This window comes from Pomacea canaliculata, linkage group LG10 (genome assembly GCF_003073045.1).
Source record: "Pomacea canaliculata isolate SZHN2017 linkage group LG10, ASM307304v1, whole genome shotgun sequence".
NCBI lineage: Eukaryota > Metazoa > Mollusca > Gastropoda > Architaenioglossa > Ampullariidae > Pomacea > Pomacea canaliculata.
In genome coordinates, this window is record NC_037599.1 from 3713390 (window position 1) to 3738613 (window position 25224).

General features: G+C 42.0%; 1 protein-coding gene across 1 annotated transcript in view; it reads right to left on the minus strand.

The window, feature by feature from the left end:
• Positions 1 to 2467: 2467 nt before the first annotated feature.
• The window catches only part of LOC112573529 (ADP-ribosylation factor GTPase-activating protein 1-like), a 29583-nt gene continuing 6826 nt past the window's right edge, over positions 2468 to 25224 (minus strand). Inside the window, 5 exon segments of the mRNA XM_025253995.1 lie at positions 2468 to 6219; positions 6834 to 6976; positions 7475 to 7534; positions 7928 to 7987; positions 10194 to 10283. Of these exon segments, the coding sequence (XP_025109780.1) occupies positions 5706 to 6219; positions 6834 to 6976; positions 7475 to 7534; positions 7928 to 7987; positions 10194 to 10283 (867 nt within the window). The 3' untranslated portion in view covers positions 2468 to 5705.

Here is a 25224-nt window from a genome sequence, read left to right on the forward strand (position 1 = left end):
GGTTTTTTTTTCTTCTTTTTTTTAAGTTGTATCTTTGAAAGAGTATTTACTGAGATGTAGTGTCATAAACACTCGACATCCCACGAACTGAGTGAGAAAAGTAACTATCAAGTATTCAGGTACATGCACAAATAATTCTACATAATGTTTTCCTCATTTAAAAAAAGTTGCGGAAGTCGCTTACAGTTTAGCCTTCCTCCCTTTACACTCACGCGTGCAGGTTAAAAAAATGGAGAAATCTTGACAACAGTTTTCTGTAACAGTATTTTTTTTTTTAGTTCCTTCGCTCGATGTTTGCTTTTAACAATTGTTTGTGTCTGTGTGGCTGTCAGCATGTCTGGCTGTTTATACGGATGACACAAGTCTGATACAATGGGCTAACATCAAAGGAAAGCTCTGCTATGAAACAAATTTTCTTTTATTTTAGTGCAGATATTCGCTTTATGGACCTCATAATAGAAAACTAAGACTCTTGAACTTCATTCATTCTGTCTAGAAGGACTAGGTTTATCAATGGATTAAATACGCGGCAGGTATGGACTGGCTTTACAAGTCCCTGCATTCTGCTTTCTGACTGTTCTGTTTAAATCATTATTTAACTTCATGTGTCTTGACCTCGCCAGCAATGGCTGTATTTTACGAACGCAATTATTTGAGCATTCTGGAGGGGCTGAATAAGGAGTGGACACTGGGAGACATCCCAGGAGACGGGGCAAAAGAAATCTGGCTTCCAGCCAAACAGACCAGAAGAGAGGAAGGGAAACAAAATTTGAAGATAGGATGAAAAGAGCCTTATTCTCAAAGAAGAATCAAAAGAGCATCACTCTAAAATAGTTTTAATAATTGTGAGTTTTCAAATGCCATGAGTTCGGTGCTGTTTATAGAACTTGCTTTTTCAACATGTTGCCCGGGCCCTCCTGTAAAAAAATTGTTTGAGATGAGACTTCCAGGTGTGAAGACGATTGTGGTTTGCCTGAATCTATGTTTGCTCCTTGCAATGCTTTATTTATACTTTGCCGTTTGCTCGTTCAAGGGCAGTTGCCTTTGTGAAGTACCTCCCACGAAAGTTAAGCAAGTTACACGCTGAGAGCTAGATGGAAGACAAAGGACAAACAAAATAATGATTATGATTGGTGATTGGTTGGACGGTGATGTTTCACCCTGGATTCACCAAGATGGTCTAGTCCAGTAAAAAGAGGCTACAGACAGCATCACTTCCTTGCCACCTATCTCTCTCTCTCACATACACTTAAAACTGTTTATTTGACCTTAATTAAGAAACTTACTTTATCTTTGGCTTTGTCTCTTAGAAGGAAAGAATTAAGGCTTGCATGGCTACTGTGAATGGCGATACAAGCACAATTTGTTTCTTCAGCTTTTCACAGCTTTTTACCGTTCAAGTGCACTTCGTTTCTTCAATGCGCAGTTCGTCAATCATGCACACATATAGAAATCTGACACTAAAAGCCTGTCTGTTGCTGGTTTGATCGTCTTTTTGTAAACATACTACAGTTACATTCAGCTCACTCTTTCATTAGTCTTGTCTTGCCAACTTGCCAACATTTTTTTGTATTACTCACAAGTAATCAACAAATACTACATTTTCCTCAATCTCACACACACACACACCTCTCACGAAAGGAAAAGTAAGAAATACGCAAAATTGCTGTCAAAGTTGGCTTCCAGCAGATTAAACACTCTTTCTTCACCCGAGAAATTTTCAGTACCGACTTGTCAACCTGCTTCAGTGCCCAACGATGTCAAACCCATCGCTGAGATTATCTGATAGGAGTGGGTGGGATGAGTATTTCAGAGCCATCAGTACAGGATCTTCGGGAACAAGGGGCCCAGATATCGTTATAAACAGTTTCAACCAAGTCTTTGAATCTTCATGCAGACTGTATTCTCGCCAAGGCGGGGATCGAATGCACAGGGACACCTTCAATTTTAAATTCGGATATAATACAACGGCGCAGTTATGATCGATGATTTTCGTATTATGAAAATGCGACTTCATTGACATTTTCTGCATGGGAGATACACTCGCACATATTTGTCGTCTGCTTTGCGATATGCAATTCTAATGCAAGCGTTCAACTCAAGCATCATACAGCAAATGCTAAGAAGTCCAGCTGTAGTCTTAGTTCTACATCAGGGAAACGATGTAAGGGACAGAACTGTGTAAACGCGGGCTGCAGTAGCCTCCCTTGAATAACTTCAGGCCGTGCGCGGACATCAACCGTAATTTACGGGTATGATTTTTTTTAAGAATCCGGATGTACACATTTCTGGTTTCCAGTAAGCTGCGCTAATGCAATAGCTTTTATAGCATGTCTTCAAACTTTCCACAGATACTATACGAAACAAACGTGCGATCTTTCATTTACTTTGTTACTTCAGTCAAACACCAGTTTACAAATACAAAAAAAAAAAAAAAAGCCATATACAACACAGATAACCAAAGACCTATGTTTTCAAGGCTTTTAATATTCTCAAAACAACAATTTTAGGATACTGATGTCGCTTGACAGCTGTTATTACACAACATAAACATCAATATCATATTTCATGGAAGCATCTGATAATACATTACTTAGGAATGATAACAAGTGTGTACTTGCCAATTCTAACACATGCATAAACCATTCATTTCAGCAGCAGCAATCTATCTTGGTGACATGAATATTACGGTTAAAAACGATGCACCCTTTAGCACTTTTCATTAGTAATTCTAATGTCCCTTCTCGCTTGATTCTCATTAAAAACACACTTCAGTGACAACAGTTGTTGACTAAAAATACTCTTCAGAAATTTTTTTTAAATCTCGAACTCTATACAATATGAAGAAGCAAACCCTAAAATAGCATGATGAAATGAAAAATTTCCCAACCTCTACAATGTACACCAGGAGCCAGTGAAACCATTAACTATAATCATGGCCAGCAGATTTAATATTAAACAGTTCAGCATCCCAGTATTTATCTTGCAGACGGAGTACTTTATCCTTGCGTACAATGTAAAATCACACCCTTGTTTATTTAGAGCAGCATTGGTTTTTTAAAAAGAAAAATGTGATATTTAAAAAACTCCTTAGACATTATTAAGATATCTATAATACCTACTAAAGAATAATGCAAAGAACTTTTCTTCAAAACAGTGAATTCCTCTAAAACATGTCAAGCAAAATGTTCTCAACCAACAAAACTGTTTCTCTATATTATTATAAAGACTAAAACTGTTAATCATCCTTTCATTGTGCATTTCTTTGGATTTAATTTTGGTTTGAACTCTCTAAAACATAATACTGAATAATTATCTACTGTCACTATGTCCTGTGCCTGCCTGATGACAGGAACAATGTTTCCACTATTGTGAATGTACAGAGTGGCCATGGCAACCTCAAGGCCCTGTCAATTCACAATCACAATGACAAAACACAGCTTCTAATCTACTTTGTCCTCACAAAATTCACAGGTCCACTTTTCTCCCATAAAATTAGGTATGGTGCTTAATTTTGTTTTCATGATGTGCTGACAAACTTACAATGAGGCAAATAATAAGCAAAGCTTATACTCTTTGCTTGCTGAAAACATTCTTTCTAGTAATGAAATACACATATCACTGCTAATCAGCAGAATAAACTTAATAAAACAATGGGTCACAAGTGCTACAAACTTTCTTTACTACCAATTTTCTCTCCCTTGCTCATGTATCACAATACATTTGAAAAGACAAGTGCTTTGTGAATGCAGCACAATGTGTGGTCTTGAAGCTCAATAAAAAGGAACAGATTTCAACATACTCAGGACAGACATTTTAAAGCTTTATTTTAAACTAAGCATGGAATCATACTCCACTTACATTCTCTTAGTAAACTCATTATGTTGTTCAGCAAGAACATCTGGTATACTGAAGCACTTTCCACAATTTCTTTTAAAAGTTCTATCATGCTTCACCTTTACTCTTTAGAATTTTAAAATTCAAAATCAATGCTTCAATCACAATTTCATTAAAATGAATAGTTAACTGAATAATAAACATATAGGACAGCTTCATGTATTTAGCTTCAGACTTTTGTTCAAGACTGCAGTAAGAAACAACAGTTTCAAATTACATGCAAAGAAATCTGATAATGTTAATTACCAGCAAAAAACTTCTAAGTTTCTCAATGCCTGAAATAATAGTATTATAATATCTGGTGCAATTTTTAAATAGCAAGTTTTAATTATGCCAGGCCTAAGTGTAATTAATTGTACATCAAGACTCCTGTCTACTCATAGATCAGATGCTCATAGACTACAAAAGACAATGATGAGGAGGCAATCTTTTCAGTTAAGATTTTCTGGCAATAAGGTTCTTCTCCTGTCTGTAAATGCTAAGCTGAAACGTGGGGCAGAGAAGCTATTGCACCAGTCGTAAGTAGCATAATCGTTTTTCTCTCTCTCTCACCACACACACCTCTATGACCACATAGGCAACACAGAGAAGACTACACATATCATATACAAATGTAACTTTAGAGGGCCATTCCATTTTCTGCCAATGATAAAGTGTTTAGAGTTTCATTGTCACAACCAGTGGAAGAGAAAGAAACATACTCCCCTCCCCCACACACACATTCCTTCTCTTATTAATCACCTCTTAACTGGTAACTACCATTTCTCAATTGTTATAATACTGTGTGTACTCCACACCCTGTACTCCTTCATCATAGATCTCAGAGCATCTGATCTTTCAACTGCCTTGAATGAAAAACTTCAGTATGCAATGGTCTTTTACCTTTGCCAGCTGAATTAACCATAAATATACACACTAAAATAGCTTTACAAAGGTTTGCAGAAAACTGAGAATTGCCAACATCAAGAAAGTATCTGTTCACATAGACAAGAACACTAAAACAGTCAGAATGACTAGACAAGAAAAATGTTGTTGACTGTAAATCAGCAGTTTTCATTAGCATCATACATCAAAGCTGCTACACACTTTCTGCTCCTTAGAACAATTTTACATACCTAGAAGCATTTTTCCCATGGCACGAAGTACAACCACTGCAGCAATTTTACCACAAATGTGTTTAAGAAAAGACAAAAGAACATGTCTCGTTCTATTCAAAGATTTTTTTTTTAAAATGAGAGATTAAGATGAAACTAAAATCATTCACTTAAACAGGTGTGGACCACCAATACCGAAAACAAATGAATGAATAAATCTGTAGGTGTGTGCGTGCACATCTGTGTATGTGCGTGCACAATAATCAATTTGCTAAATGGAAATATTTGTTTTCATTTTACTTTGTATGCAGCTCTACAGATACAACGTCATTAGTAAATTGTGTGACTGAGATCCTGCTATACTTTCTCAAACTAATGATGGTCATGGGAACAAATTAAAGTAGGAAAATGCAAGAAAGCATGAGAACATGCTGATTGTAACAAGATGACAACACCACCAAAACCAGATGCCTGCTGTCAATCTTCACACATTATTTGGCAGTAAGAATGTAGGTCTGTACACATGTAGACACTGAGCACATATCAACAAAATGGTGTCAGTGGCATCACTTCCCTTCTTCAAATACTACAAACAGTCCCGGACCATCAATTAATATCCAATGGCAGAGTTCAATATGAAACTGCATGGCATCAGTCAATTGTTATGTCTGCCATGTAAATAGTCTGCGCTATGAAATCGCTTACCAAGCCTGCTTAGCTGGATTTCTTGCCCTTAGAAGAATCAAGGTCAAGTGATTGCCATTCATCTTCTTCATCTGCCCACACTTCATTGTCCCAGCCTGCATCAGCTTTAGTATTAGCACAAGTGTTAGCGTCTCCCTCACTGAGATCCAGAAGATTGCCCACAAGTGGCTCTTTCTGCTTACCAGGAGAGGTGAACCCACTATCCCATTCTACATCATTCCAGTCGCTTCCCTTTGCAGCAGATGTTTTCGCTTTGGAAGACATTTTCTTTGCGTCCTTGCTAGTTTTCTTTGTGGCGCTGGCTTGAGGTTTTTCTTTACCCATCATAGCTTTGTATGGGGAGTCCTCATTCAGCCATGCTTCAAGGTCCTCGTCATTGCCTGCAGACCAGTCATTACTGTTTAGCTTCTGGTGCTTGCCGCTACCCCCACTGACCCCACCACTATCTTTCTGCCAGTCTCCACCCCATGATTCACCCCAAGAGTCTTCATCCTCTGCCAGAAGTTTGTTCCCACTTGAATCCCTGCAAAGCAAAAACAAATATGGATACTGCAGTCGTCCAAATAGTCAAAAACAATTAAAAACTGCTGAAAAAAAAACCAGGCATATTAAACACTTATTCAGCTTGTGAGAGTTTGGGAAGTTGGCTGGCTTTTTTACAAACAAGGATTATATGATGGAACATGGGGAAAAAAGATGCTCTTACAGTGAAAACAAACCTGGCCACATCATTAGACACTCCTCAGAAAGCCACCACCATCAGCTTGTTTAGCTTACCCTGAATACTTGATACGCCCTGCTATTCTGTGCTATTCAAAAACCTATAACTACATAGCTTCAACTTAAGCAATAATAAAGGGAATTACAATAATGAAAATGGTCACTGAAATGTTTTAATTATAGTATGTGCTCTAATGTGTATCCCACAGGTCTGGTGGCTGTTTGGTTTTAATGTGGAGACTGCAAATTGTAATATGTGAATGCTGGTCTTCTTTTGGCACTATGAGCAGCTTAAAAATTAAGATTTTTCCAAGCCACTTATTACTAAGTTTTAACAGCATCCTATTTCATTTTTATCTAGATGACACTTCAAATAAAAATGTTCTGTGCACTTATATACATAAAATGAAATTTTACCCTGCAGAGTTAGAACCGTAGCCACCCATTCCAAGTAGAGAGGTCTTCTCTCCAGGGCTTGTGTCTGCTGTAGCTAGAGTAGTTTTCGGTTCTCCCCATAATGATTGAAGACCGGTCCATCCCTTAGCGCTGGCAGCGCTGAGCTGCAGATATCCCGAGATCAAAAGGAGTAAAAATCAATACTTTTCTCTGAAGATAAATTAAATTATAATCTTATTTCTTATACAGCAAATAGTTGACAATCAATGAACAACAGTATATATCATATTAGCAAAGAAAGTTTTATAACAATAATGTTTCAGGAAAATAAACAACACCTTTTGTCTACATGCATCCTGTAAAGTTAAAAGGTAGTGTATAAGAATCTCTCAAAACCCTATCAAGCTTTTTAATAATAAAACAGAATACAGCCATAAAGAACAGCACTGTAATCTTTCTGCATGAATCTGTAACAAAGTATTCTATGGTTGAATCTGTTACAGTGTATTCTATGGCTTAGTCTACTACAAAGTATTCTATGGCTTAGTCTGTTAAAAAGAATTCTTTGGTTGAATCTGCTTTTTTTTTAAAGTAGTCTCATACCCACTGTCTCACCCACCAAACACAAGGTGTGCACACACACACATATCAAGCCTAAATACCTTTGATGCAAATCCACTCATTGAGGAGCCAACGTCATTGATCAGTGTGCCGTCCTTCACCTTGACAAAGGAAACGCACTTAATAACACCAGCAACTCTTTTAAGTGAGACTTGCACCGATTCTAATCACTATATTCTCAACAAAAAAACTCAGTATTCAAAGTATTTTGCACTCTTTTCAAAATGTTGTACTCTCCTGTATGTGTTCATAGCAAAGCAAAGAAAATTATTACTGTTACTATCCTTTCAAAAAAAATATTGAAAAGACCGTGTAGAAAGTTTAATCAGTGATACAGCACTTACTACCTCGACAAAACAAATACCAAGCCTCAACTTCACAGATTTAATAAAAGTCTACACCAGCCACTCACTCTGCTGAATAATATAAATACCCAGCCTTAACTTCACTGCTTCTGACCGCAGATTTAATAAAAGTCTATGCCAGCCACTCACTTTGCTGGCAAAAGAGGACACAGAAGCTGAGACATCTTCCAGTATATTTCCATCAGCAACCTGACACAACATCACTGTGGGTTAGCCACATGCAGAGGCACAACATCACAAACACTAGTGAAGTCTACACACAAAAAGCATAAAAACGTCTCTAAGAAAATCTACCACTAAGAAGCGTGTAATCGTGTTTGTTCTTACAGGCACATGAAAGTTGTGGCACATGCTTTCAGTGCATGCATATGTGCACAGACATGTACAGTGGACAAAGAAATGTGTTAAGACAGGCAAAAATCAGATGAACACACACACAATGCATGTATATACAGTTTGTTGTGCACCAACCTGTACAAAAATATAAACACATAAAGATTTTAACATTATCTGAATGCGTGGATTTTGACAATTTTTAGAAACCTCAAAATAGCATGACACAGCCCATAAACCCACTTCACTGATACAACTTTTAAGAATGCAAACTGATCTAGTAATAATAGAAAAATTTAAAGAGAATGCTGATTAACTCATCTGTTCCGGGCAAACTACATGCACCGGTTCATTTAAAAATATAAATGAGCCAGCAGTAAGATTTATTCAAGTCCAATAAAAACATCAATAGTCTATTGACTCTAAGCTCACTATCAGCTCCTGGTAAACAAAAATTGTAAGCAGTGAAAGATTACCCCAATTTTCAAAATCACACCAAGCTATTTCTTAAAAAATAATATCAACAGATTTGGCAACCTGCAAAAGGTATTGCGTCTATTATTATGATTATTACCACAAACACCATCAAAATAAATAATACATGTTTCAATACTTTTGTATCTGTGAACATTTTCACTATTGAAAAGTAAGGATAAGTTTTGCTTCACTTGCTATTTCTATTCTAAATTGTCGGAGTTTTACAAATCACCTAATGAAACGTAACAGATGATATGCAGATGAATAACAGGGAAATTTTATTCTATGGAATCTTGATATGAAAACCTATTTTCTCCTTAATGTTACATTAATTAGCACAAGTAAATTTAATTCTAGGAATGGAAAGTGATAATGGATCTTATAAATGTCATACATGTACACAACCCCCCCCTCCCATCCAACAGACAATTATCAATAAACTATCCAAGTGTGCATGTATGCTCCTCAACCCCATTTCTTAACAAAGCCTAGCCTAAGAGCTACTTGAAGACTGGCGCCATTCAAAACATGAAAGAGAGTTTGCAAGTGGTCTGATATATCCCAGTAAATTTGCTTTAACAACCTGGTGTTTGCTCTGCAGCTAAACAATGAGCATTTCCTCAACACAGCTTTCTCATATCTTCATGCTCTCAATATGTAACTTGCACAGATCAGTGTGGTGTCAAATTTAACACCTGGCATAACACCTGAGGGCTCTGCTTGTCTGACATGCCTGAAACTAACCATTTCCTTCTCTGTGAAGAAGGACATCAGGGATGTTTATCACGTCAAGCACCTAGTGTAAGATCTGACTACGCATTTCAGGGTAAAGCAAGACTGCAGCAGTCTGACGAGAACATATCACCACCAATATTTTGAAATAATGGCACTTTCTCATCTGTCAATCTATTATATCAGTGTGTTAGCAAGAAGTTAGCTTGTTTCATTACTAGTCAGTATGTAGATTCATCTGTGTGTGTGTGTGCGCACAAAAGAGTGCTAATGTAAGACAGCCTGGATGCTTATGTATCCACCTGTCCATCAACAGACTAATCACTAAATGCATAACTAAAACTGAAGATTTTTAGTACAATTTAAATTACAACACAATCTAAACACAATTACTGATTTTTTAAAAATTATTAATCAAATGCATGGACTGTTTATCTTGCAAGAATACCAGCATCCTCCTGATCTTTTGCAGATAAAAGCGATATGGAATTTATTCAGTATCTACCCACTATAATAACTACTTACTACATTACTGAAAACATTACCTGACTTTACCAATGCTTTTTCATGGATGTGCTTTATTATCAAGCTTGCTATCAACAAGTCTTTACAAAAATAGACTTCACATACAAGCAAGCAGGCTATCAAAGGAAGAAAACACATTTCATGCAAGTTTTATCTAACATTCAGTTTAGTCTTACAGCCTGAACACCTAATTTAAAGTCATGCATGACACAGAATGACACAGTGAACACCACATTTCTCTGTATCTAATAAGTAGTCAAAGACTCATGCAACCAAAAAGGCTGGGGGAGTTGGGACACAGCAGGGGCTATCTGCACAGGCCACATACCTTGTCTTTGGTTGGTTTGAGGACACTCTCACTGACACTCTGACTGAGCTCCTTGGTCTTTTGCCCAGCAGTGGAAGCAAGTTTGACTGCCTGCAATAGTCAACAGCCATATCTTTTCAAACATAACGCTCAGCATCAAAACAGTGCATTTTATGACCACACAGCAGCAACTGCAAAAGAATGTAGCGCTCACTTGTAACATTAAAAAGCACAGAATTGATTAAAGCAACAGAATGTTGTATTTCACCAAGCCCCACCAAAAAAAAAAGAAGAGAAATTTAAAATAAAACATACTCTAGACTATACTCAGAAACCATGCCAGATTACTAAGCTGGTGTTGCTGATCTGCTGATGAAAAAAACACTATGGTAAACACACAGCAAAGAGAAAAGCTTTTATTTGTTTCAAACCCCTGTTGTCTAAATGCCTGTGCATTAAATGTTGCACAAATGAATGAGCAAATTAAATTTTCAACATGTACACATGAATAACACTGTATCTCGTGACGTAATCCCACCATTAGCTAAGCATTTCACTTCTCATTGTACACCTCCAGAACATGACGGCAAATACATGCCTTGTCCTATAATGAACCTTACATTTTTAAAAAGAAATGTAAAGGATAGAAGCTTTAATTATTCAAGATGCGAAAGTTCAAGAGTCAATTTTCTTGCGTTCAAACTTGTTCAGCATTTACTATTTATAATATTTTGGATTTGCTTTCTTAATTTACAAATTTCATCACAAACTTTAAAAAACAAAAATGCTTTCATTTCTGTCCACTGCCTTCTTGCATTAACAGTTTACATATAACCTACTTTAATGCTAATATACCCTTGACACCGCTGAGCAGCTTCGTGTTTTTACCCTCTTTTAAGTGTAAATATATGTATGAGTGATTCATTCTGACAGAACAGACCCACAAAGACACAATGCAAAACCCAGCCACAGGTGTATGTTCATACTGTTTTGCTTGTCTTCATCATTAAATTAGTGCAACAAGTTCTGGTGGAGAATGACCGAGAGATGGATGACTCAGAAATTTCTTTGGACAAGTCAGTAGCAGTTCAGTCTTGTCGTCATTTAGTTGTAGCCCGATTTTTAGCATCTAGACTTTGTGTCCGTATCAATAGTCCAGAGAGTTTGGTAAGAGGAGCTGATGATAAAGCTGTGCACATCATCATCATAACTCACATGTGACATGGCATGGTGTGACGTAGCAACAGAGAGAGGAAGGCATAGGCACAAAAAGTATTGGGCCCAATATAGATCCCTGTGAGTTCTGGTGGAGAACATCACATGCTACAATAATAATATGTGCAACATTTAGTCTCCACTGTACACAGCTGTGTTTGCTGTCTGCTAATCTTCAAGTGTGGATGAAACCTTTCAGAGAATGAAGAAACAGCAACTGTTAAGCAGTTAGTTTCAAGTGACATATAGACTTTATCAGCTGGTCCACCACTACACTTCTCTGTCACTCACAGGAACAGCGGTTGGCGGACATCAAAGCATCTCTTGTTTATAGCTCCCAAAAAGTGTCAGTCTTCACTACTATGTTGAATATTCATCAAGTGCACGAATTCTGGACTTCTTATATAAACTTCCTCTCAAGATACCGAGCATAAACCTAATAGCCATGGCCATAGTTCCATCATTAATGTTCCCGTTGTTTTCACCACTTCAGCTCCCACCATCACCCCATCACACCTCCCTTTACTACTCCAAACCATTCCCCCACACCTCCTGCGGTCAAACTGTCCTCTCCTTATGGTCTGGCCGTACACACATGTCATACCCTCAACGCATCTCGTTAGAACGTGACCAACATAAAGGTTGACAGGCAGGGCGCGCGCCAGCGAGAAGAGGAGACGTGCGGAATCGTCACTGGCAACGTGGAAAATAAAATTGGCCGCTTCTGCCATGGCATAATCGGTGAATGCTGGGTCCCTGTTGCAGTCCCTCCTCGCGCCTTTCAGAGCCGCTAGGTGGCACGAATGGACGAAAATGGAGTCAGGCGTTCTGGCAGAAAGGACAGGGTGCTGCATCGATCTGAAACTCCACTTGCCTGTGCACTTCGGTCCTACCCCTCGCCCCTCCAGCTGCCTGTCAGACGCCGCGTCCTTCCCCAGCATCCTCTGCTAACAATGAAATGAAGTAGGTCGGGGTGTGGGGTGTGGGGGTGGAGGAGCAGGGAAGGGGATGGAAGAAGCTCTACATAGACAAGGCCGGAAGACTAGCTAGGAGGAGGGGGGTAAGGAAATCTGCCAGGAGCATGGAAGTCGATATTCTCTGCCTGTTGGGGTTAGGGGGTGAGGGGGGCTGGGGAGGGTGGGGTGGTTTGGAGTCAACAGTGCCAGACGACCCTTGTGGTGCTAATGCTTGGCAGGTATCTGCTGTCCAATTCTCATAATGGCGCTAAGCGTTCTTCTCAGTACCATCCAGAATCACATCCCGCAAACAAAGATACCATGAGGGCACACAATGCTTGAAGATGAATGCGATCACGTTAACAGAAACTCCTTTCGCTCTTGCCATGGTAAACTTAAAGACCTATCCCAAACACTTTTTTCAGTTTAAAAATACAAGTCAACAAAATTATTTCCTCAACTGGATCGCGCTATGGCTAATTCATAAACTCACAGTATCTTCGCTCCGTTCATGAAAGACAAGCTTTTAAGCATCGGAATTTAGACACTGCTTCTTGAAAATAGATTGAAACCGTCAAAATGATGTCCAATATTAGGGCAACCCCCTCATAAGCATATGCTTGCATACTCCTCCTCTACACATTCAGTAATGTCACAGCACGAGCCTGGATGTTGATCCATCCACGTCATGCCTTTCCAAAACAAACAAAAAATTCTACTAATGGAAGTGATTTGTTCTTTTAACAGCTTCAGCTTGTTCAGCGGCTGTAAGGTTTCGTGTCTCTGATTAGCCTTACAAAGACAGATTAATTAAATAGAATGGGTAGTAGTGTAACTTAATAACAACTCTGTTATCGATGTTAAAACGTTGACAACGAAACTCTAGCTGCTACTAGAAACACTACTAGACAGTAAACACGATCATACACCACTAAGACTACACAGGGACTAGCTGCTGCTGACACAGTAAACACGATCATACACCACTAAGATAACAAGAAGGCCAAAGAATGCCCAGGGGCACTAAAAGTCTCTCTCCTGTGAGGACAATAAAGGGAAATGCTCTCCTTGAGCTCGTAGTTCCAATTCTGAGGACTGCCAGCATCAGGAAGGCCGTCCCTCCAACCCACAGCTTGTGCAGCTTGCGGCATACAACGAGTCAACAAGAATTTCTGTAACGCTTAGCTTTAGACCCCTACATCACCCACGTGACTGACACCAGGCGCTGGTTGTCTTCCAAATGCCACTGACTTTGACCACATCACCCACATATGAACCGTTCACAACCCTTCTAAACTCAATGCAGATTTGTGAAGAACGAGTTGTTTACTGGTCGTTTATTGTTTACCTTTTAACTCGTTTTGGGAATATTGTTTTTCTCTAGCATCACCTCACTCTTACCATTATCATCCTTTTGTGGAAAAATACGCGACCTCTTTCCGTTGCTATGGTGCTTATTCATGTTGCAAGGCAAAAATTCCACAGCATCAAATTAGGGAATAGCCAACAGTTGTCATTAGACTCTTCCTTCCACCCTGCCCACTGCTAAAAAGTCGTTGAAAAGGTTGTAGGGAGGGTGTCGTGTTCAGCCAGCAGAGAGTTCAGCTGTTTCTCCAGCAATCACTTGTGCAGAACACAAGCTGACAGCGCCATGCTAACCTGTCTTTGGAATCCAGCGCTGACCACTTGCTAATCACCACTCCCCTAGAAGACGCAGCACGTGCAAGAAAGAGCCAGAGGTGCAGGCAGGCAGGCCAAGGAGGCTACGTGGCTTCCTTATCGAGGCTCCTCACGGCTCTTGCATGGCGCCGCCTGGTGGTGGCCGCTGGGCCGCTGGGCGGCAATCAACTGCTGCCTTGCGATCGATGCCCAGCGAGGACACGCCGACGACGTCAAGTCCGAGTTGACAACCTCCCGCTTATCCTTCTCGCCGGCAACAGATTGCCTCCAACACGGCGCTTATGTCACCTCGTAAAAACCTCGGCCATCAACGCCGCTGCATATTCTGTTGATCGCCCCGATCCCACTCTTTCTCCGGCCTCCAGGGAGGGAGCAAGCTCCCTGGCTAGTGACGGAACACTAATACACTAATGATCTCTAGCACCGAGAACACCCCTCAACCTTTTTCCTTACTTTCTTATGCGCATATGGTCGACCTGATGCGGAATGTACCGTCAATGGGTTGCTGATGACATTAGGCGCACCAAACGGCACTGCGGCTAACTACAAAGCCAGGCATAGGCACCACAACACGAACAATAAGCACAGCGTTCATGAAAATCACACGTGGATGTAGTTACAGGCAGCAATGCTTCCACCGTGGCCTCCGTATCCATTCTTAAGGAAAGAAGCAGGGAGAGAGAGAATGGGGAGGGAGGAGTATGTCGGGCACAGAGAGCGATAATGTGACTACATTGTAAACATGGCTCCACGCACGCCAGCTATGTCAGACACATAAACGTGCTGTCTGCTGTGCCATACATTCCACATCACAAAACACAGAGTGACTAAAAAAATATTGTTTGTTTTTATTACTACTCTGAAAGGGAATGGCGCTCATTTTTTAAAACTTCTATGGAACGAGATGTGTTCACAGCAGGCGAGGTCAGATAACCAACACGAAATAACTTTTCTGTAGGAGACGGTAGCTGTAGAGGAGGAGACAGCACAAACATTTCAAATATTAATCGGAAAAATGTGATATAAGCTTGAAATTGTGGTAGTGGTGGTGGTGGTGGTGGGGGGGGAGTAACAATGTTGGTAGTTTCTATACACACTGTATATGTTAATTAACTTCGTCTGTTCAGCTGTCAAAAGCTGAACTCGTGTCAACTCAAAGTGTAAAATGAACAACACATGCGTCACCCTTTCCTCATTTATTTAACGCACAGGAGGCCATTCTTACACCACAACCATCACCAACTAAAAAAAAAAATCCTCTTCTCTTGGTGCCTTTCGACTTGCCCATGCTGCACAATAATTCAGAAAACCAACATGGCAGTGACAAAGCGCCCCCTTAAAGACAATGCCAAGCGTGAAAAAGTCCCCCCCCCCATCAAAACAAACCCTCATCTCTAGCATATTTACAAATTCATAAAACAGCTTGGGGGAGAGGAATGGCCGGGCGCTGCCCCAATCACCCCGGGGCAGAGAGAGGCGCCAGAGTACAAGTGTGCAGGCGCCGTGGCTGCAAGCTGATGGATGTCGTGTACAAACTCTTACTCACCCTCCCTGACCTCATCCGTTAGCCGTCAAGGCCAGCTGTGAGGCAAGTGCTAATACTGTCTTCTGCGAGTGCGCTGCATGCTGGGCATGAAGTGACAGGACGACGACAAGGCAATCCACTGTGATCGAAAGCGCAGCCGCCTGGCCCTTCGCGTGCATCTTTGTTTGTGTGTTTTTATAAATTTCCAACTGCCGGCTCCCCGTGCTTGCACAATCGTTCCGATGGAAAAATTACTAATCAGCCGTTGATAGTAATTAGTTTAGTTCCCAAGGTACGATGAAATCGCGGCGAGAAAAACAGGGCAGTGCGGTCTCGGGGCAGTAGGCAGCTCATCTAATACCCTCCCCCCCTTTCCCCCAGCACTGAGGATCGAAGTCCCAGGTCGCACCACGCAGCAGGAATTACGCACTTCTGGAAGGATCCAGCACCTGTTGACATGTTTTCTCTATATCATTTATCGTTCTCATTCGCTCATAATGCCAGTATGCCGCACATTTCTAGTAACCGCGGCACTCAACAGGTGCCAATCAGGTGGTTAAGTGGAAGGTTGTATGCAGTACAAAAAACAACAGTCACACTGAACTCTTGGCGGATACGCCGGTGGTTTAGCCAGTTGACCTTTTACACCAGCGTCCTCCTTTCCCTCCCAACTGTGTTTAATGTGCACAGAAACGAAACAACGGAAACAAATGGTTAAAAGAAAAATCGAAGGAAAAGCACAGGAAAAATCCAGCACGATAAAATGAGAATATGACCAATTCCATAACCTACCCTTTAAAAAAAACATCATTTACCGTATCCTTTGACAAAGAGTAAAACACGGCTCTGTCGCCCACCCCGTGATGGCACTCAGATGGTAGTAACTACGGTACCGTAACAAGTCTTCACTCTTACCAACGTCTGGTGCAGTTTTCAGGGCGAGCTACATGCGGAGCAGAACCCCGCCGCTCAGTGTCACCACCACAGCGAGCTCCGACTACATCATGTTGGAAACCCGTACATCATGGCTGCTACTGACGTTCCCGAAAGTCGGCGATCGTCTGCTGACGACACAGCAGTCGGCGGTTAACTGAGGCTCTGCCAGCTGCCTGTCACGACCCTAACGACACTGCGTCTCTCTACATCAGCAACATGTGGCTAGCGCATCAACCAGAACAGGCTGCCACTGTACGCCCACCCAACTCTACTCGTGTCAGGTATTATCGCCGGATACGAATAAAAACACGTTTTAAACGCTCTAACCTCTATATCCACCCTTGCTCGTATATATATACTAAAACTGCCAGCGCCAGCGGCTATGCGTGGTGTCTGCAGACCACGTTACTCGCCATCACCACCTAACAATGGCGGGGGCAGACCTCGCTTTCTCCCTTTCCTGATGGTCCCCCCCCCCCTTTCTTTTCTACGATTGAAGATGGAGATGCACGACTTTGCTTTTCTAGAACACGCTTGTTTGGACAACGGGAATATGGTGGAGTGGACAAATCTGAAAGAGAAAAACTGTCTTGGTTCTCAACAAGCCAGTGGCGATGCTCCGTGTCGACAGTCATGCGTTGGATAGACGGAAGATGCCTTCCTGAACAGCCACAGTAATGGAAACAACAGAAAAAACGCGTGCGTCCAAACGCCGCATCGCCGCCATGTGTCTCCGCGCCGCCACAAGCGATGTCCAATGCTTAGCACTGCGTCCTCCGCGCGCAGTCATGCAGCTTGCTGCTGAACACCATCAAACCATGCGCGGACTCCTTCCTTTCCATCTAAATCCGTTTTGCGGGATTTTAGGGGAGGGGGGATGAAAAATTTGTGGAAGTGCCTGGCTGCGACTTCATGCGCGTGTCAGGGAAACAAAAGGCGGCCATTAAGGCCAGACATGCATTTCAAGCGTGTGCACGCTCCCCACTCGCCCCTTCGGCAGCAAACGGCTTTTGTAACGACTGCTGCGCTAACCCCAACCAAACGGTTCCTCCTGACCTACAGCAATCGCAGACATGAGCGACCTTACACTGGAAATATATACAAACATACATACAAGTATAGTGGATATGTTGTCATGACTCCCTAGAGAACAATGGCACAAAATCTCTCGAGTCTTGCAGGGAAAGCGATTCCTGAAATCCTCGCCACTATGTTTTTAATCGCTAATGCCACTTCCGCAGCAAGGGGATGGTGAAGACGAAACAACCGCAGTGGGCAAAGAACGAATGTGAAGAGAGTCTGTGCTAATCTTCAGAGATGCAGCACTTCGTAACATGAACACCTTTATATATATGTACAAAGATGAAATAACTTACTCAGTTTTGAACCTGGACAACCCACCCTCGCTCTATTGGTGGCAGGCGCTACCCGTTGCGCCACCAGACCACCCGGTATCTGTAAGTGAACGAACTCACAAACACACACGAGTCTCGTTCTCGCTCCAATCCCATCTTTAACGATGCTCTGAGGGCAGAGGGCCTTTCCCTAGTTAAGTATCGCATATCCTCTTGCTGTTATTAACCTCGCCTCTAGCCCAATATTTGTGTTGGATTATGGCGACATGACGGGTCCATCCGGTAAGTCTTCCAACCGGCGATGCTGTTGTTAACTTGTCTGTCGCTTGATCTGTCGAGCTTCTTCACGCACGGAATTAACCAAACCATGACATACTGGAGCTCTTGAGGCCCCTTCCCTTGGCACAAACACATCAGTGCTGTCTCAAATTACGATGCTGTCGTCTATTGTTCTGTGTAATAAACATCTCAAAGCTTCCCTGTACGCTGATGCTCCCATGACTGACTATTCCTGTAAAATTTAGAGGCGATCGGACAGTGTATTTTGTGTAATTACCAACCGCAACACAGATACACATTGCCTATTGTTGCTTTATTTATAAGACTCATGATTGGAACATAGTAACTTATATTCTAGTTTTTATATATTTTCTACTGCTGAAATAATGATAAAGCCAACTGCTATGAACATATTCCACCAGGATGCTTATCTCCAAAGCGCCTCCTGAGACCTCACTGTTCTGCCTATTGATGATTGGAGGGCGGGGAGTTAGGGGTCTGCTTAATCACGAAAATTATGGAACAGGTCTCACGTCTGTGGGTCACCACCAGTCAAAGGACACGACCCTTGCCTCCACACCACCGCCACCATCACCACGCACGCGTCTAAAGTGATGCCAACGAATGTGACCGCGCCAACAATTGCTATCCGTTTGTCAAATATCGTTCTTGTGGTCGTAAAATAAAAGAAAAGCCAGGAGGTGGCAGCTTCACGCTCTTACAACGAAACCGCACGATTTCCGGCGATAAAGTAACATCAAACGATCGCGACGAACAACAACAAAGTTCAATATGAAACGAGAGTAAGGCAGAAGTTGGCTGTATTCAGTTCCTGCCAACAGCGCCGGACGCTGTCTAGTCCGTTAGTTGCTACTAATGGAGCCATATGTTGTGAGCTAGCCCGTTAGTTGCTACTAATGGAGCCATATGTTGTCAGCTAGCCCGTTAGTTGCTACTAATGGAGCCATATGTTGTCAGCTAGCCCGTTAGTTGCTACTAATGGAGCCATATGTTGTCAGCTAGCCCGTTAGTTGCTACTAATGGAACCAGACGTACAATCGTTCCAATCGTTCCCTGCTGACGCCAGATCCGAAGTTTGCTGTTTGTCAGCGCGACCGACCCGAAGCACGAACTGGACAACAAAACGCAAAGGCAAACACTGCATGCCCCTGGGTCCGTTTGCTCTCCCTACACCTGTCGACTTCCGGCCAGGAAGTCTGCACGACGGACTTACTGAAGGACACGCCACAAGCCTCACTCACTGCTGCTAGTCCCAACACCTGACAACACCTTGATGCTGGGTCCTGTCTGCATAACGGTCAATGTTGGCGAATTACACGCCGTGAATATTACTATTCAGTCACTCGCTGCACGGAACAAAGACGACTGAACATGAAGTAGTACCACATCCTGCAATTCAGCACAGTAGTACTAAACAAACCCTCATTACATATACAGCATGTTATACTGGCAGTAACAACAGCTTGTACTAAATAACTTCCTGCGGTTTACCTCCATGTTGTCTCTACTCGCTATCTCGCCAACCCCGACCACAGTCTGTGGCAGAACAACTTCCCCTCAACACTACCTCTAGTTACGAGTCACAGGTACCCATTTGTGTTGGGCTGATCGTGGCTAGCCAATGTTTTCAGAACTGTCTGCTACATATATAGCTCTCAGAGAAATGATAAGATCAAATGTATACCGCATATATACAGTTCTCAGAGAAATGATAAGGTCAACGGTTTAAAATATTACATTTGTCTTGAAATTTCGCATCAGTTTCCCATCACCAACGACTGGTTAGGGGTGTAAAACAGAAACACGAGAAGTATTATGCGATTCTTCCGTTACATCACCTCCGCTCAAACGTTCTGCCTGTTCCCCAGTGATGATGATTATTTTTTTTAAATCAACAAAAAGCTGTAAAATTTGTAATGTTATGAATGTTCTTGTGCGTGTGGAATTATCAGAGGTTATTACAAAGACTCACTCGCCATAGGGACACACAATGTGTAGCATCTTCCGTGACGATTAAACATTCGTACTGTGACACATACACTCAGAGAACCAGAGTATGTTGTACCAAGAAGCAGAAGAAATGGAAAGAACGATAAAAATGTCTTCTTTTCTTAAACAGTGGCTTTCTCGCAGATGAACACTCAAAAAATAAAAAAAAATCTACCCTTCCTCTCCCCCCACCCCTCGCCAACAGTAACTAGAAAAGCATGCGACAAAATGTAGCACCACATCCATTGGCATCCCTAGTACATCTGCTTTGCGAGAGCAGTGCTCACCGCACCAGGACGCAGGACAGGGGTGGAATCTTACCCGAAGCGAGCTCGCAATTCTATTAGGGTCGTACATCTGCATCACCCCACTACCAACAGCTGCGCTGCCTTGTCGACGGGGTAGCAGACGCTACAGCCAAGGAAAAGGAAGGGGAGGAACAAAGAGGACGGGTATCACACACCCCGCTACCTAGGCAACGGAGAAGCATGATGACAATGAAGCAGCCCAGAGACTCTGAATAATTATTTATAGTCTGTGAGCACCCCCAGGTCGTTTGCACACAAAAGCTTTGTCGCACAGTGTCAGCGGCCGGCCACTGCTCCCTTCCGTCCGCCCATCGCAAGGTCACAGAAGCGTGTGAACGGAAAAGTGGAAGTGCGCTGTACACGGCGACACCTGTCTGCCCACCTGGCCTTAACAGATGCATCGTCACAGTTTGCTTTTTATTGCGTGTCGGAGACAAGTTATTCAATAATTCAAAGCACAAGCGAAGAGTGCGAGGAGTCAGCATGGAGTACAGGTCATACGAGGACAGAGCGATTCCGCTAGAGCCAAGTGTGCGATGCTCGACCTTCTTCCAAATAATTAAAACCAGTGCTCCCATCCGCGATCTATAATTACGCCCCTTTCCTCGTCGTGTGTCAAGTCATTAAACTGGCGACACATTATTTGCCCTACAGAGACATGTTTACGACCTCCTTGTACATTAATCACTTGTTTCCCTCTCCCCATCCTGCAAGAATGCTCAAGACTTTGAAACAAAAGAAGGCAGGGAAGAGAAAAGAAGGGGAGGAAAGTCTCTAGAAGATGTGGCACGCACGTCGACCTCATTAGCTGCACACCGACTTTTGACAACAAGACACTGGAGGCCCTTACGACAGTAGGTCTCATGCCGAAACTCCATTATCTTGGTGGCAGCTGACCTAGCATTCACACATGGTTACCATAACATGGTACAGGCAACACCCTACAACCACCCATCTCCCACGCTCTCTTTTCTTCTCTCCAGCATTTCTCATCCCCCACTCCCCACTTCAAGCCTTCAGCTCACATTTTTTCCCACACTCCTCAATCTGCTCTTTGGTCTCAGCAGAGATCTGCAATGGTCTTCAGTTACTGGCCAGGCTTCTTATAGAGCAGCTGCTGAGATATATATTGTAGTTTAAACAAGCACCAAACAGTAGGGAAGAACATTATGAATAAAGGCAGGAGACAAACTTATTCTCAAGCCCGTCTAAAGTATGCACAACCTGTGTGCCGAGACCTATGACAGAAGCATGTGGTTAAATAATGACTAGTAATTTATTCCAATTTAACCTTTTATCAAATAACTAAGAAGCCTTTTTTGCAATGTCTGAAACCACAGATGTGCAAACTAAAATGTGTAAACAAATTAAGTGCAGGAGCATTCAAACACAACAATCTATACTTTAAGAAAGAGATGACAAAACAGTTAATAGACACTGGTGATTTAACATGTAATTCTCACAGCTATTGTACAAATATGCAATGACCAAAGGTTGCAGGACTATAGCTGCGCAAACCCATTAAAGATCTGAGGAAGAACATGAAAAGCAAAATAAGCATGGACTAAAACCACAAATGCTGAACATATTTGCAGTAAGATGCTCTTTTTGATTTATTACTGTGTAAAGATGGACTTTTCATAATATTATTTTGCAGTTCAATCTGATAAATTTTTAACAGAATACATGTATTGCCAAGTGACAAATGCATGCCATCCTTGGTTGGTGGTGGTATCTGAACTTCTAACAATTTCAAAAGTACACAGGCAAGGGTGTAAAATTACAGCTACTGCCAATATGCCGACCACCTATGGGCAGAACATGATTTTACAGAATCTCAGTGTTATTTTTTTAACTCTAGAACCTCAACACCTCAGATAATGACAATGCCCTAAAAGTAGCTGCAATGAAGCCTCAAAGCACACCACCTTACAGAAACCATTTGTTCCTTTCATTCTTTGTTCAAGAATATTCCCATCTCATTTCCATACATTAGAGAGGTGATGGGCTCTATGGGCATAATTATGTCTAGAAAGGTTCTTCAAAACTGGAGAAGGAATGCGAAAGAAATGCGACTCCAAATACAACCAAGTCGCCAGACCTTCTTACAAGATAAAATCTTCCTATGCCAGAGGAAATCTTTACACGCATGCTGTTTACAAACATAACTTATGAGACATCACACCGAGAAATTGGGTAAAACATCCTCTGGTTCTGGAGATCCTGCATTCCTCTCAACGCAGTGGCCCGTTTAGACCCGCGATCCAAGCGTGCGGCGCCGGAAATCAATAGCTGGCAGCTGTGGTGACTAATAAAAAATATCGAGCTTTTAGTGAAAACAGTGATATATGCTCAGCCAACGTTAAGTTTCACTGTTTATTGTTCTATCGATTCACACCCGCCCTCCCACTCTGTCCCCCTGACTACCCAGCAGACGAGATAAAATGTGTCAACAAAATACTTGCTCATCCTTCAGTCACGTGAGAGTTAAAAGACTCCACACACCAGCGGACTGCAGCAATGTCGTGGCCGCCAACTGCACTGCCTTGCGGCTCGCCCACTTCACCCGTTATTCCAGCATCAGGCAGCATCCCCAAATATCCATTTCGTTCCTAACAGTAAAACCTATCACGACGACATGAACGTACGACGAGGTTTAAAACTACGCCAGTCGGATTTCCGCCAACTTTTATCATAATTTTGTCGGCTGTCGAGATGCGTTCTCGTGAAACAAAAAATGAAATATTGACAACTTCGCAAATAAAGAATGAAAGGACATGATGAACAAAAACAACCAAAAAATATGTATGACACAGGCACGAACATTTTTGAAGAAAAAAAAAAAACGGGGGTGAATGTGCCAATGTAACAAGCTCATCCATACTGACCAGCGAGAAGCGACAAGTTTTCCGACACCCACAGGGCTGTACATCAGGATGACGTCAACACGTCTGCTGCTAGCCACATGGTGCACAGCGCGACCGGCTCTCTCTCCACACAGCGTGACAAACACTACAGCTAGTAGTTGGATTTTTTTTTTTTTCCTTTAAAACGATCCAGCTTTCAATTGCTTGGCAGAGGAATATCGCTGCACTGCTCAGGAAGATTCCATTAGCAGAAAGAGCGCCTGACGCGCCGCGCACAACAGACGACAAGCGTTTAAAAAGCGCAAAGCGCCGGCAGTCTGAAGTCGTCTGCTCTGCTTCTCTCGCGCATGTGAGTAGCCAGGCCATCCCTGTGTGCGATGCCGAGCGATCGATAGAGCACCGCTGTGGCTGTGTGTGTGCGCGCGTGTTCTCCTCTCTCTCCCTCTCTGCCGGCTGTGTGTGTGTGTTCTCCTCTCTCTCCCTCCCTCTCTGCCGCCTGCCATTGCTGCGGTTGTGGCAGCCACTGCCACCCAGGGACCCGTTCTCCACGCTTGCCGACGGTCACCGAAGGCCATACGGCTAAACGCTGCTATCATCGGCAGATCATCGCTGATCTCTCTATGGGCAAGATGTAGCAGAATTTCAACGGTTGAATAAGAAATCGACAACCATGACAGATTAGTTACTCTCAACTGTTATTCTTTACCCCACCACCATCACCAGTCCCCTTCCTCTTTCGTGATAAATTTTAAGAATGAGAGAATATATGATATTAATGGTGATAAAGCTATACTACTGTTCTCAATGCAAGTACACAGGTCAACTGATGGGAAAGTGAGTTTTACTTGTAATATTTTTTAAAATAATATTTCAGTCATCCTTTGACGGTGAGATGTTAAGGACCTCATTTATCTGAAAACCAGGGTGATGTTTATCTTCTCTTCCTCCTTGCCTTTACCTTCCCTAACCCTTGTGGGGGTCAGGTACAACAGCTGTCGACTTCTGCCTTGGACACCCTCTCTATCCGGTTTCTACTCATTTTTAGGGTCACGCAATGAACTTTGTGATGTGGTAATGTTTATATTTGTGACACCTTACTCTGTTTAGCTACCATGGCAATACCTAATTCACATCTGCTTCACTAAGTACATTAAACTATTCTATCAGGTAAGGTTCTAAATCCCAAAACAAATAAAAGACCAAATTAAAAAGTAATCAGATGTCAAAGAGGTGGAGTATACAAATATTTTAAGCATGGTCAACAAAATATTCTATAGAAAAATTATCTGAATCTTTAATTTTTACCTTGAATGAATGTTGTGTTTCTTCAAGGAAAAGGCAAGAGAAATAACAAAAGCTGATAAAAAGCTGACATCCTCAATTTTAAGCATGAAAAATTTCAGGTTGCTAAAACACTGTTTACTTAAAATCGAATAAAACAGCTCTCAGACAGTACAAGGAGGCCATGGTTTTTTTTGACAAGTGACATCATTCAAAAACCATCCAGCACAATAGTTAACTTTTAGAGATTGTGCCATAAATTGTCCAACCAATGCAGAGCAATAAAAAGTGGAGAGAACTGAAGAATACTGCCTCTCGCAGAGAATGTCACAAATATAGGAGTTGCAATGTGCTACTGCTGCTTCAATAAGGCAATCATCGTCAAAGAAGTTGTAACAGTACGCATTGCTCAACACTCTTCTTGTCAAAATGGACCACCAAATATGGCAACTGTCATGAATTAGCCAAAAGCTGTTTGAGACATGAATGTAAGTAAACAATTCCTTTGCAGCCCAAAAGTTTGCTTGGACATGATTCCAAACATCAGTCTCTATCATTTTTTAATGATTAAGCCTAGTTCAGTATAAATACTAGTTCCCACAATCGAAGAAACTGCCTTACTAAAGCTTTTGCAATACAA